This window comes from Sinohyriopsis cumingii, chromosome 8 (assembly GCF_028554795.1).
Source record: "Sinohyriopsis cumingii isolate HCF-2022 chromosome 8, ASM2855479v2, whole genome shotgun sequence".
NCBI lineage: Eukaryota > Metazoa > Mollusca > Bivalvia > Unionida > Unionidae > Sinohyriopsis > Sinohyriopsis cumingii.
Genome location: NC_142968.1, coordinates 10,578,151 through 10,594,251, shown reverse-complemented (window position 1 = coordinate 10,594,251; position 16,101 = coordinate 10,578,151). Strand labels below are relative to the sequence as shown.

The 16,101-nt window shown below is 31.6% G+C and overlaps 1 protein-coding gene across 3 annotated transcripts in view; it reads left to right on the top strand.

Moving 5' to 3' along the window:
* The window catches only part of LOC149792967 (dynein axonemal heavy chain 6-like), a 246,874-nt gene that overhangs the window by 36,047 nt on the left and 194,726 nt on the right, over positions 1 to 16,101 (top strand). Inside the window, exons 11-12 of one of the 3 annotated variants that reach the window (XM_089966833.1) lie at positions 942 to 1,110; positions 14,677 to 14,730. In XM_089966833.1, the coding sequence (XP_089822959.1) occupies positions 942 to 1,110; positions 14,677 to 14,730 (223 nt within the window). Of the gene's footprint in view, positions 1 to 941; positions 1,111 to 8,676; positions 8,701 to 14,676; positions 14,731 to 16,101 lie in introns of all 3 variants that reach the window. The other 2 variants (XM_089966834.1, XM_089966835.1) reach the window with 2 other exon arrangements.

Below are 16,101 nucleotides of genomic sequence, written 5' to 3'. Positions count from 1 at the left end.
TAAGCTTGCAGTTAGATGGCATTCTAAAAATAGAAATATCATTCTAGGTTCTGCATGCCAGCTGAGGTTTTGTAGAATCAAATAGGGACTTATGTATAGGAGAGTAGCACTGGGGTCCCTATGAGGGGGTCAAAGGTCAAAAGATAAAAATAGCAGCTACAGTTACAGTTTAAAAAAAAAAAAACTATTTGGCCAAAAATATATACATGCTATCAAAGTGATGGTCCACAAAGGGTGGGAAGGGGTGTGCAGATTTGCCATATTTTGCTATAGAAGTAGCTCCAGTTGTTCATTGCATTAACAAAGGCTCCATTGTTGTTATCTTTGTACAATTTTGATTGTAAATTTATTAAAAGTCATTAAAAGAAAAATAGGCAAAAGGAAATGTACAGGTGTTTTTGATGGCCATGTTATTTTATACCTATATTAATTTTGCAGGGGTCTTGTTCATTAAAAAGTTAAAACTAAGGGAGTTTCCTATTGTAATATTTATTATATTTCTTTTGCTGTTTCTTAAATAAAAATTGTTTCTTTGTTTATGTAAAGGTAATATGTACTTGAGACTGCAAAAGTCCATGTTCTGAGAATAAAGTCCATGTTATGAGAATAACGTCCATGATGATCAAACATACACAGAGTATATTATAATACTCCACATACTGTCTTTGATTTGTTTTAAGGTTTTGGCCATTTACATTTTAGTTTTGTTTCTCTGTTTTTGACAGTTTTCTTGTCTTTAAAATTGTTGGATTAAGTCAATATACAGATGGACAAAATACGGTTTGGATGACCTGCAGTAAGCCATTCTTTCCATGGCATGATATAAATGTGTTTGTCAGATGTTAAATGGAAGTCAGATTACTGAGTTTATACTGTAATAAATTATACTTTTTTCTAATGCATTTTCCATGTATTTATCAATACATCGTCTTTGACACTAGCTTTATCCGACTGGCGGACTACCTCATTGTCAACACCATGCATGTACTGGCAGTGAACTCGGTGTCAACACTGCTGAATTATCTGACGGAGCAGCTTCAGAACACACCCACCCTAGCTGAGATTCAGGGACAGGGTGAGGAGGCAAAGGATAAAGAAGAGGAGGAAAAGGTAAGAACCTTTGTCATAAAATCATATATCACAAATTACCCAACACATATGAGTGGTTTAGATACAGTCAAACATAAAATGATTGGATGCATGTTACAATGATCAGATTTAACCCAGAGGTAATAACACCTTTTTGCATGCATTTTTACTCCATTTGAAAAAAAAAACAAATCTCTTATGAAGAGAATTGAAGTATTTTCAGAATTAAATGAAAGTATACTAAGATTCTGCTTTGTCAGATTTTGAAAAGAATATACCATTGGTTTCACAATAGGGATTTTTTTCTATGCATAATATGGGGGGGGAGAAATATTGCTATGTCCATCTGTCTGTCTGTCTTTGTCCATGAACATTTTATTTTCTTAGGTAAACTCAGAACATTCAGGATATTTATATCAGATTGGTACACATGTCAAGGGGGCTGCATAGAGGTGTCTTTTCATACACAGAATATTCTGCTTTTATTTATATGTTCATTTGGAACAAAGGGTTGCATAAGTAGTCCATGAGTTGACAGTACTAGACCATAGATTGCTAGCATATTGAAACTTTTTTATTGATAATTGTGAGTGGTAGGGTAAATAAATCCCAACCACTACATAAGTCAGTGCATGACATTGTTAAAGAGACTATTGTGGTGGTAGTTGGGGTGCTACAAACTTTTGTCGATACAGTAAGGAGTTTTAATATTAATTAAATTGACCTGCAATGGTCATTATCCAATTATTATTTTGTTTCCATGTGGGTTTATAAGTGGGTTTGTGAGTTACCCAGACAAAGATTAAGTGCAAGTAGTATCAGTCATGGACCTTAAGGGACTTTCATTAGTGGACTTTCATTAGGGGACTTTCATTAGGGTATTTTCATTAGGGGACTTTATATTAGATGGAATGGGGGTGGTTGTGGGTGATGGGGAAATTTGACATCTTGATAGCTAAAGTTTCGAGTTATTGCTAATTTTTTGAATTTCCGAATAAAATTTAAAGAAATGTCTTTGTCCAGTAATTCTGTATGAGCACTCAAATATTTCCAGGAAAAAGAATTAATCTTTTAGAATCCAAATAACTTGCCTAAAAATTAAAATATAACTCCAAACTGATCGCAACAAAAGGAACACTGATACGTCACAGTGTTTAGAAGCAGGACTCCCTACTTTCTCTGTAGACAAAGGTTATACAGTAACTTGAGATGCAAAACAGATTCCCAGATGAGAGTCAGCTCTCCAGAATTTTCAAGAACAGCGTAGAAGTATTTACGTCTAAAGGCACATAGTCCCAGTCAGCCTCGATTTCACTATTATCATTCACACATTAAGAACGGATGAAAAAAATGTTTTTTTACTTGATTCTCAATCAAGATCAGGAACTAGGTCTTCATAAGATACAAAGTTTGGTGTTTACAGCTAACAGTCAGGTCAAACTAATTTCTGGAAAATTTCTAATTCCTAGTAAACAAAATTACATTACATTGACTTGTAATGAAATTAAAAATAAAAAGATTTTAAAACTTACAAACAATTAAATTAAATCAAATATAAATTAAATCAATTATACATAACAGTGGACATCACACGGACTTGATAGTTGTTCATAATAATGTAACCCTGGGACCTGTTTAAGTGGACATCACACAGACTTGATAGTTGTTCATAATAATGTAACCCTGGGACCTGTTTAAGTGGACATCACGCGGACTTGATAGTTGTTCATAATAATGTAACCCTGGGACCTGTTTAAGTGGACATCACGCGGACTTGATAGTTGTTCATAATAATGTAACCCTGGGACCTGTTTAAGTGGACATCACGCGGACTTGATAGTTGTTCATAATAATGTAACCCTGGGACCTGTTTAAGTGGACATCACGCGGACTTGATAGTTGTTCGTAATAATGTAGCCCTGGGACCTGTTTAAGTGGACATCATCCGGACCTGATAGTTGTTCATAACAATGTAACCCTGGGACCTGTTTAAGTGGACATCATGCTGACTTGATAGTTGTTCATAATAATGTAACCCTGGGACCTGTTTAAGTGGACATCACGCGGACTTGATAGTTGTTCATAATAATGTAACCCTGGGACCTGTTTAAGTGGACATCATGCGGACTTGATAGTTGTTCATAATAATGTAACCCTGGGACCTGTTTAAGTGGACATCATGCGGACTTGATAGTTGTTCATAATAATGTAACCCTGGGACCTGTTTAAGTGGACATCAAACGGACTTGATTGTTGTTCATAATAATGTAACCCTGGGACCTGTTTAAGTGGACATCACGCGGACTTGATAGTTGTTCATAATAATGTAACCCTGGGACCTGTTTAAGTGGACATCACGCGGACTTGATAGTTGTTCATAATAATGTAACCCTGGGACCTGTTTAAGTGGACATCACGCGGACTTGATAGTTGTTCATAATAATGTAACCCTGGGACCTGTTTAAGTGGACATCACGCAGACTTGATAGTTGTTCATAATAATGTAACCCTGGGACCTGTTTAAGTGGACATCACGCGGACTTGATAGTTGTTCATAATAATGTAACCCTGGGACCTGTTTAAGTGGACATCACGCGGACTTGATAGTTGTTCATAATAATGTAACCCTGGGACCTGTTTAAGTGGACATCATGCGGACTTGATAGTTGTTCATAATAATGTAACCCTGAGACCTGTTTAAGTGGACATCAAACGGACTTGATTGTTGTTCATAATAATGTAACCCTGGGACCTGTTTAAGTGGACATCACGCGGACTTGATAGTTGTTCATAATAATGTAACCCTGGGACCTGTTTAAGTGGACATCACGCGGACTTGATAGTTGTTCATAATAATGTAACCCTGGGACCTGTTTAAGTGGACATCATGCGGACTTGATAGTTGTTCATAATAATGAAACCCTGGGACCTGTTTAAGTGGACATCACGCGGACTTGATAGTTGTTCATAATAATGTAACCCTGGGACCTGTTTAAGTGGACATCACGCAGACTTGATAGTTGTTCATAATAATGTAACCCTGGGACCTGTTTAAGTGGACATCACACAGACTTGATAGTTGTTCATAATAATGTAACCCTGGGACCTGTTTAAGTGGACATCACAGAGACTTGATATTTGTTCATAATAATGTAACCCTGGGACCTGTATAAGTGGACATCACACGGACTTGATAGTTGTTCATAATAGTTAATGTAATTGTCATTATCTGGACAAAATACTTTTTTTTTCTGTTGAACTTGAATAGTTAGTGTTTGACTGTATTTAATCATATATCAGTTAAATTTCAATACACTAACCTTATGAGTATGACTGTGCTATTCTACAACTATTTTGTATTACATTCACTATGGTCTCAGTTCACTGTATGAAGACAAAACCCCAAACATATATCTATTAGTGATTGAAATAATCACTTTCCTGTCAGATTTCTATGTGTTTTTAAATAATATATAATAATGATTAGTAAATGCTAATGAATGAGGGGTATATAGTAATGAATATTAAATACTAATGAGAGATATTTTTGAATGTGTAGTAAATAATAATGAATGAAGGGTATATAATAATGAGAACTAAATAATGAAGGGTATATAGTAATGAGTATTAAATACTAATGAGAGATATTTTTGAATGTGTAGTAAATAATAATGAATGAAGGGTATATAATAATGAGAACTAAATAATGAAGGGTATATAGTAATGAGTATTAAATACTAATGAGAGATATTTTTGAATGTGTAGTAAATAATAATGAATGAAGGGTATATAATAATGAGAACTAAATAATGAAGGGTATATAGTAATGAGTATTAAATACTAATGAGAGATATTTTTGAATGTGTAGTAAATAATAATGAATGAAGGGTATATAATAATGAGAACTAAATAATGAAGGGTATATAGTAATGAGTATTAAATACTAATGAGAGATATTTTTGAATGTGTAGTAAATAATAATGAATGAAGGGTATATAATAATGAGAACTAAATAATGAAGGGTATATAGTAATGAGTATTAAATACTAATGAGAGATATTTTTGAATGTGTAGTAAATAATAATGAATGAAGGGTATATAATAATGAGAACTAAATAATGAAGGGTATATAGTAATGAGTATTAAATACTAATGAGAGATATTTTTGAATGTGTAGTAAATAATAATGAATGAAGGGTATATAATAATGAGAACTAAATAATGAGGGGTATATAGTAATGAGTATTAAATACTAATGAGAGATATTTTTGAATGTGTAGTAAATAATAATGAATGAAGGGTATATAATAATGAGAACTAAATAATGAAGGGTATATAGTAATGAGTATTAAATACTAATGAGAGATATTTTTGAATGTGTAGTAAATAATAATGAATGAAGGGTATATAATAATGAGAACTAAATAATGAAGGGTATATAGTAATGAGTATTAAATACTAATGAGAGATATTTTTGAATGTGTAGTAAATAATAATGAATGAAGGGTATATAATAATGAGAACTAAATAATGAAGGGTATATAGTAATGAGTATTAAATACTAATGAGAGATATTTTTGAATGTGTAGTAAATAATAATGAATGAAGGGTATATAATAATGAGAACTAAATAATGAAGGGTATATAGTAATGAGTATTAAATACTAATGAGAGATATTTTTGAATGTGTAGTAAATAATAATGAATGAAGGGTATATAATAATGAGAACTAAATAATGAAGGGTATATAGTAATGAGTATTAAATACTAATGAGAGATATTTTTGAATGTGTAGTAAATAATAATGAATGAAGGGTATATAATAATGAGAACTAAATAATGAAGGGTATATAGTAATGAGTATTAAATACTAATGAGAGATATTTTTGAATGTGTAGTAAATAATAATGAATGAAGGGTATATAATAATGAGAACTAAATAATGAAGGGTATATAGTAATGAGTATTAAATACTAATGAGAGATATTTTTGAATGTGTAGTAAATAATAATGAATGAAGGGTATATAATAATGAGAACTAAATAATGAAGGGTATATAGTAATGAATATTAAATACTAATGAGAGATATTTTTGAATGTGTAGTAAATAATAATGAATGAAGGGTATATAATAATGAGAACTAAATAATGAAGGGTATATAGTAATGAATATTAAATACTAATGAGAGATATTTTTGAATGTGTAGTAAATAATAATGAATGAAGGGTATATAATAATGAGAACTAAATAATGAAGGGTATATAGTAATGAGTATTAAATACTAATGAGAGATATTTTTGAATGTGTAGTAAATAATAATGAATGAAGGGTATATAATAATGAGAACTAAATAATGAAGGGTATATAGTAATGAATATTAAATACTAATGAGAGATATTTTTGAATGTGTAGTAAATAATAATGAATGAAGGGTATATAATAATGAGAACTAAATAATGAAGGGTATATAGTAATGAATATTAAATACTAATGAGAGATATTTTTGAATGTGTAGTAAATAATAATGAATGAAGGGTATATAATAATGAGAACTAAATAATGAAGGGTATATAGTAATGAATATTAAATACTAATGATAATGAATGAAGGGTATATAGTATTGAGAAGTAAACACTAATGAATGAGGGGTATACAGTAATGAATGAAGAGTAAATAATAATGAATAAGCTGTATATAATAATGAATATATGGTGTGTATAATAATGAATATATGGTGTGTATTGTAATGAATATATGGTGTGTATAGTAATGAATATATGGTGTGTATAGTAATGAATATATGGTGTGTATAGTAATGAATATATGGTGTGCATAGTAATGAACAAGGGGTATATAATTATAAAAATTCCACTGTGGTGTCAAAATTCATAAGAATTGTAGAAAGAATTTACAGAGAGTATGAAGCACCATCTCTCTTTCCTTCAACTTTGTGCTCATCTTTTAATTGGTGTGAGAAGAAATTATTCAAATCTTTCTGCATATATATTTCATCTTTCACCTTTGTTTTGAACCCTTTCATTGTCAAAAACCCATTGTGCATCAGTTTCGAGGGCATTTAAAAAAAATTGTTTTGCTTATGGTTGAGGAGACAAAAATATTTCCTAAAAATATTTTTGACAAGGAGTGTACATGGCTGATACTGTACCAAGAGTATTCTTTTTACTGTTGACATATATTAGCAAACACCATGTTGTTTTGGGATAAAAAATCTCTATTATTGCAGTTTTAAAAAAATCTTGGGTCCTGTTTAATTCTAAATAAATGACTGGAATAATTTACTATTGCACTGAGTTGTCACTTACAATGTTTATCTCATACTGTTCTTTTTTATGACAAATAATAGCTATATCTGAAAATCAGTAGTAACTGTCTTATGACACATGACAACTGTCTTATGACACATGAAAACTGTCTTATGACACATGACAACAGTCTTATGACACATGACAAATGTCTTATTACATTTTAGTTTTCAATATCTAAAAAGTGAAAATGCTGCTGGTAGGCTAGGATCTCATTCCTATTTAATTGTGGCTAATTCTGGGTCAGCATGACAATGGAAGGGTGAAGAACATATCTATTTATCTGTAATCTTTGCACACACTTTAAGCATATCTCTCATACTTATTTCCATCCAGATTATATATATATATATATATATATATATATATATATATATATATATATATATATATATATATATATATATATATATATATATTGGGGCAACTTTTTCTTTCTTCTCTTGTTTGATTCCCTGCTTTATTAAAAAATGAAGCTAAGGCAAATTAGGCAACGAAGAGTCTATTGTTGTACATTGTCAGATCATAAACTGTAATCATTCCTGGATGATAGAGATATTTTTATGAAACTATCTTTTTTTCTTCAAATTATAGCAAAATATTCATCTTCACTGAAACAGTTACTTTGTTGGTTTGGTTTTTCTGCATTTAATGCCATTATTCAGCACAAGATAAGCTATTCACGTGGTCATTATAACTGGTGGGGAAAAGATTCAGGAAAGCCTCAGGAAGAGGCGCCAACCCACGGGAAGCTGATGGTGAGCTTTCTCACATACTTTGGCTGAGCCCAAGACTCAAACCCAATTGAACAGAGACGAGATGTCAGTCATGTGTAAAGGTGAGCACCTTAGACCACTTGGCCACCTAGGGCCCCTCAGTTAGTTCATATTGGGAGATATATACCTAATACTAAGGAGGGGGAAAATGGAGTAAACTTGAACTCTTGATTTCTTTTCAACTGGTACATTAACTTTTATACAAGATAGAGGAAAGATTTTCTTGAGGAAGGGATCTCAAAATTCAAATGATTTCTCTGTCAGGTTTCTTTTGGCTTTAATTTAATCCCCATACTTAATCTAAATCCTCGTTATTTTTTATATCAGTCTGTGAGAAAAAAAATATTTTTAGGGGAAGAGAGATATTTGTTTGTCCATGATGTGTTTTAAATATTGCCGTAAGACAAAATGTATGGATCTTTCTTAACTAACTCAAGGTTGTGTTATGTCAAAATAATTTGATTATGTTATACTTTCTCCTCATTAGAACATATATTTGCTTCAAGAACAGGTACGGTGATTGAGTCAAAATATTTAGTAAGAATGTACAAGATTGGGCATACTTGTAAATCATCCAACAGTTCTGGATATGGAATAAATTCCTGTACTCATTGGTACAGATGCATTGGTTATACAAGTCTGGTCTTGTACATTGTATGATGTATATAAAAATGAGTGAGCTGTGTGTGTATTAGTTGATTTTAATGGTATTGAAATTTAATCCCAGCTGTTAAAGCAAGTGTTGCAGGTTATGATAACAGTAATGTCAATGTTTCAGTGAATGATTATAATTGTTAACAATAATGTCTATTTAATTTGATAAAGTGTTTGAAGCTTTTTACTCTGTTTCATTTGCTTGCTTATTTCATAAGTTTTAATTTCAACATTTGTCATTCTTTAAATGGAGATAAAATTTTAATTTCATCATAAATAAATTATAATCTTTAAAATTCATTGTGCATTTGTTTATTAATTATTGTCGTTCATCACAAATGGATTTGTTTTCTTCTGAGCAATGTATATGAAAAAAGGGTAAATAGTTCATACAAAGCAGTTTCGGCATCCTATTTTTCACACAAGAAATAATTAAAGTTTCATTTCATATTAGAAAGAAATCATTTTTTAAATATTAGGTATGGACTCTTCCCATATCTACCATATATGCTCACGGATTAGTTGAGTCCAACTGCAAACTGCATCGATCCAGATCTGCCATCACATAATGCACTGGCAAGTCTGGGTCTGTACAGTTTATTAGGAATAATTAATGGAACAAACAACACAGACCCTGGCACTTGATGTAGCTATTTTGATTGCAGTTGGACTTGACTTATAAGTGAATAGGTATGGTATTTATAAAATATTTGGCAACATTTTGCATGCAACTACTGTACCACTAAAGCAGATCAAAGAACAATTTATGATTAAATTCTTTCAATTTCATTCATAATGAAATGGTAAAAAATTATAAAGAAAATGAAGTTTGTTAATTAAAATAGCCGGATAAATCTGCCCGCTTACCACAAATATGGCGGCTGATGATGTCATTTGGGAACTATCTATAAAATATCCAGATAATCCTGAAACCTTTCTAGCTTACTCATTTATTGATCTTTTCTGTTTACTTTATCTTTCATTGAATGGCTTGATAGTACGCAGTGTCTTCTAATAAATATGTTCCAAATGGGTTTCATCTTCCCTGATTGATCCAATTTTCTTTCTGATTAACCTTTTGTGAAAATTACTGCTTATACGTAAATAAAACATTAAAGCATATATTCCAACGGAATTAATATTGGGATTAAATTAACTGCTTTGGTTTGTAAACTTGTATTTCAAAGAAATTGGTTTGTATTTATTATTTTCTTTACTGTCATCATCTTATTGAAAATCTATAAATTACTCTTTACCAATTTCAAAAGTTTTCTTGATTAATTATGTTTTCCATTAGTCCTGATATATTTTGTTGTGCTCAATCAGGGAAGATAAACTTGCTCTAGTATCCTTTCTTGTCGTCCACTCTTTCTGAATTTCAGTGCACATGGCTGTTGGTATAGGAAATATTTTCATGGGGAAGATATTTATTAACAAATAATTAATTCACCAGTTGACGGAAATTAATTTCTTGTAGCAGTTTTAATTAATTATACTAATAGTTTTCATTCCAATGAAGACAGTCTTAGAATAGTTTTCATTCCAATAAAGACAGTCTTAGAAATAATCAGAATTTACCATTCTTATCTGTCCAACACATCTCTCTGTTGACACAGGATCTGTAAATTTGTTATTTCCATTATTAAGAGAGTCAATACATGTACTAGCTGTTAACATTTTAATAACCAGAAAGCTATTGGCAATGAGGATATGCTTCAGAATGTTTTTACTAGATATTTTATGTTTTTTAAAAGTTTGTTATAATAAAAATTTAAAGATTTAAAATTTGAACGTAGATGAAAAATTTTTCCTTTTGTAATCAGACATTAAGCTGTCACCTTAACAAAATGTAAAATATGGTTGTAAGAAAACCTAAGGTATGGTAGAATATCTTTGCTTAAGTGATGATATTTAAACACTTTTTAGTCTTTGTACATTAATTCTTGGAAACTGTGTCTTTTGGACAGCATTTTTTCTATGATAATGTGAGACAGACAGCCAAGTATTTTTTTCTGTGATAAATCCTTGCAGACAGCCTAGTATTTGTCCATGATTAAGTTATGTAGACAGCCTAGTATTTTGTCAATGATAAAGTCAGGTAGACAGCTAATTATTTTTGTGATAAAGTCAGACAGACAGCCTAGTATTTTTTCCATGATAAAATCAGATAAACAGCCTAGCATTTTTTCCATGATAAATCCGATAGACAGCCTATTATTTTTTATGATAAAATCAGATAGACAGCCTAGTGGTTAGAGCGTCCACCTCGGATGTGGGAGGTCGTGTGTTTGATCCCTGGCTGTGTCATACCAAAGACTTACAAAAATTTTACTAACAGCTGCCTCGCTTGGTGCTCAGCATTAAGAGGTTAGTGTTAGGACTGGTCGGCCTGGTGTCAGGATAATGTGAATGGGTGGGACATATGCTGCATGTCTGCGGCATGATGCCCCAGTGCTAGACATCACTATAAGCTGCAACATTGCAGACATCATAGTGATATGACTGAAATATTGTTAAAGTTACGTTAAAAATCCAAATCACACACACACACACAGAGTATTTTTCATGATAAAATCAGATAGACAGCCTAGTTTTTTTCATGATAAAATAAGATAGCATAGTATTTTTTCCATGATAAAATCAGATAGACAGTGTAGTATATTTTCCATGATAAAATCAGATAGACAGTGTAGTATTTTTTTGATGATAAAATCAGATAGATAGCCTAGTATTTTTTCCATGATAAAATTAGACAGCTTTGTAATTTTTCTATTATAAAATCACATGGACAGCCTAGTATCTTATCCATCTAAAGTCAGATATACAGCATAGTACTTTTTTAAATGATAAAATCAGATAGACAGTGTAGTATTTTTTCATGATAAAATCAGATAGACAGCCTAGTTTTTTTCATGATAAAATAAGATAGCATAGTATTTTTTCCATGATAAAATCAGATAGACAGTGTAGTATATTTTCCATGATAAAATCAGATAGACAGTGTAGTATTTTTTTGATGATAAAATCAGATAGATAGCCTAGTATTTTTTCCATGATAAAATTAGACAGCTTTGTAATTTTTCTATTATAAAATCACATGGACAGCCTAGTATCTTATCCATCATAAAGTCAGATATACAGCATAGTACTTTTTTAAATGATAAAATCAGATAGACAGTGTAGTATTTTTTCGATGATAAAATCAGATGGACAGCATAGTATTTTTTCCATGATAAAATCAGATAGATAGCCTAGTATTTTTTTAAATGATAAAATCAGATAGACAGTCTAGTATTTTTTCTAGTGATAAAATCAGATGGACAGCATAGTATTTTTTCCATAAAATCAGATAGATAGCCTAGTATTTTTTCCAATGATAAAATGAGATAGACAGCCTAGTATTTTTTCCAATGATAAAATCAGATAGACAGCCTAGTATTTTTTCCATGATAAATCAGATAGACAGCCTAGTATTTTTTCCGTGATAAAATCAGATAGACAGCCTCGTATTCCATGATAAAATCAGATAGAGAGCATAGTATTTTTTCCATGATAAAATCAGATAGAGAGCATAGTATTTTTTCCATGATAAAGTCAGATATACAGCATAGTATTTTTCCATGATAAAATCAGATAGACAGCCTAGTATCTTATCCATGATGAAATCAGATATACAGCATAGTATTTTTCGATGATAAAATCAGATAGACAGTGTAGTATATTTTCCATGATAAAATCAGATAGACAGTGTAGTATTTTTTCCAGTGATAAAATCAGATGGACAGCATAGTATTTTTTCCATGATAAAATCAGATAGAGAGCCTAGCATTTTTTTAAATGATAAAATCAGATAGACAGCCTAGTATTTTTTTTTAATGATAAAATCAGATAGACCGCATAATATTTTTTCCAATGATAAAATCAGATAGACAGCCTAGGATTTTTTCCATGATAAATTCAGATAGACATCATAGTATTTTTCCATGATAAAATCAGATAGACAGCCTAGTATTTTTTCCATGATAAAATCAGATAGACTCCCTATTTTTTTCATGATAAAATCAGATAAACTCCCTAGTATTTGTTCATGATAAATCAGCTAGACAGCCTAGCATTTTTTCCATGATAAATTCAGATAGATAGCCTAGTATTTTTCCATGATAAAATCAGATAGATAGCCTAGTATTTTTTCATGATAAATCAGATAGACAGCCTAGTATTTTTTCATGATTAAATCAGATAGACAGCCTAGTATTTTTTCCATGATAAAATCAGATAGACATCATAGTATTTTTCCAGGATAAAATCAGATAGACAGCCTAGTATTTTTCCATGATAAAATCAGATAGACTGTATATTATTTTTCCGTGATAAAATCAGATAGACAGCAGAGTATTTTTTCCATGATAAAATCAGATAGACAGCCTAGTATTTTTTCTATGATACAATCAGATAGACTCCCTAGTATTTTTCCATGATAAAATCAGATAGACTCCCTAGTATTTTTTCATGATCAAATCAGATAGACTCTCTAGTAATTTTTCCATGATAAAATCAGATAGACTCCCCAGTATTTGTTCATGATAAATTACCTAGACAGCCTAGTATTTTATCCATGATAAATTCAGATAGACTGCCTAGTATTTTTCCATTATAAAATCAGATAGACAGCCTAGTATTTTTTCATGATAAATCAGATAGACAGCCTAGTATTTTTTCATTAAATCAGATAGACAGCCTATTATTTTTCCATGATAAAATCAGATAGACTGTATATTATTTTTTCCATGATAAAATCAGATAGACAGCAGAATATTTTTTCCATGATAAAATCAGTTGGACGGCATAGTATTTTTTCCATGATAAAATCAGATTATCATTGTAGTATTTTTTCCATGATAAAATCAGATGGACAGCATATTATTTTTTCCATGATAAAATCTGACAGACAGCCTAGTATTTTTCCCATAAAAAAATCAGATGGACAACCTAGTATTTTTCCCATGATAAAATCAAATAGACAGCCTAGTTTGTCCCCATGATAAAGTCAGGCAGACAGTGTAGTATTTTTTCTATGATAAATCCTTGTAGACAGCCTATTTTTTCTATATGATAAAGTCAGGTAGACAGCCTAATATTGTTTCCATGATAGTCAGTAGTACTTTTCTGTGATAAATCATTGCAGACAGCCTAGTATTTTTTTATGATTAAGTCAGATAGACATCCTAGTATTTTTTCCATGAATAAGTCATGTAGACATCCTAGTATTTTTCCTATGCTAAAGTCAGGTAGACAGACTAGTATTTCTTCCATGATAAAGTCAGGCAGACAGGTTATTTTTTTTCTATAATAAACAGGTAGATAGCCATGTATTTTTTCATGATAAAGTCAGGCAGACAACCCAGTATTTTTTCTGTAATAAAATCAGACAGCATAGTATTTTTTAAATGACATAGTCAGGCTGACAGCCTAGTATTTTTAATGTGATAAAGTTAGGCAGACAGCCTAGTGTTTTTACCATGATAAAATCAGGCAAACAGCCTAGTATTTTGCTCAGGTCATAAGGGGTTGGTTTATGGGATATCCTTAGTAAATATTTGCCTAAATTTTGTATAAATGGGGATAGGTTGATCATTCAGATTAATATGGCACATTATTATTATTGTGAAAGAAAATATCTTCACCCCTTGCCTTGACAGCCATCACCATCAAAGTGTTTATGTTTAACTGCATGCAGATGTAACTAGCTCTGTTTTTTTCCCTGCCATTGCTGCCGCTGCTGTGTGATCTGTTTCTCACCGTGTGCTGTGTTTCTAACACCCCCATCCTCTAGATTCAACAAGTAGAAATACGTGTACCAGAAGTGGATCTAAGTGGCACTGAACAGGTAATCTAGTTATAAAGTTACAGTCTGAATGAAAGCAGGTCCAAATATCACACAAAGAAGTGCAGAATTTAAGGCTAGACTTAAGGCATTTGATTGGTCACTTTTAAGTTAGACTGAAATGTTAGCCAATCAATTTGACAGATGTTTTGGCCTCTTGTTTAGGTTCAAACTTAAGTTGTATGGTAAATTTCAGAAATTACAGCTAAAATCCCCAAAGAATCTCATTCTGACACTCACTCTATTCAGAATCATACCTCTGATTGACTAGGATTAAATCATGGAACAATCAGAGGTCAGAATATTTAGATTGATTCCGTTGGTTCTTCCATCTGATTTCTTAAACCAAACTGTAACTGATATTATTTTGGCATATCTGAGAATGAGATATATAAATGAAATTACAAACCAGGACAGTTCTAAAAATTTAAGATGCATTTTAATTATTCAGAGAGTGAGAGAGAGAGTCAGAAGGTGTCCCAAAATTTAGGTTGTTTGAAATTTAATGTAAAGGTGATAGAGTATCTTGTGCACAGATGATTCAGCATTAAAGAGTATCACCAAGTATCATGAGAACTGAGGAACCAACTTTAAAGAGTATCACAGAGTGTCTTGAGAAACCAAATAGAATATAGGACATTTGTGGATTTGTGCACATTGTGTACCAAGTGCAAACAGTACAGATCTACATATGCCATTATGTAATCTGTTGTCACATAATGTGTACCAAATGCAAACAGTACAGAGCCACATGTCATTATGTAATCTGCTATCTCATAATGTGTATCGACCGTTCCGATGGCCTAGTGGTTAGAGCATCCACCTCGGATGCGGGAGGTCGTGGGTTCGATCCCCAGCCGAATTATACCAAAGACTTACAAAAATGGTACTAACAACTGCCTAGCTTGGTGCTCAGCATTAAGAGGTTAGTGTTTTGGTTAGCCTGGTGTCAGGATAATGTGACTGGGTGGAACATCATGCTACCTGTCTGCAGCATGATGCCCCAGTGCTAGACATCCCTATAAACTGCCACACTGCATACATCGTAGCAATATGACTGACAAATTGTTAATGCTACGTTAAAAATCCAAATCACACACATAATGTGTACCAAGTGCAAACAGTACAGAGCCACATATATCATTATGTAATCTGCCGTCACATAATGTGCTAGGATACAAACAAGGAACTTCAAGGTATTAGAGTGGAAAGTTGTTTAAAGTTTAATGAATTAAGTTTGAACTTTTTAAACTCAGATTTTTGTTTGCTTTGTGGAGGGCATAACAGTTTTACAAATACAAGGCCAAAGTCCATATCAGAACAGTCAAGCAGGTGTACTTTTTCAGTTTGTGGAAAGTAAAGTTTATTTTTATT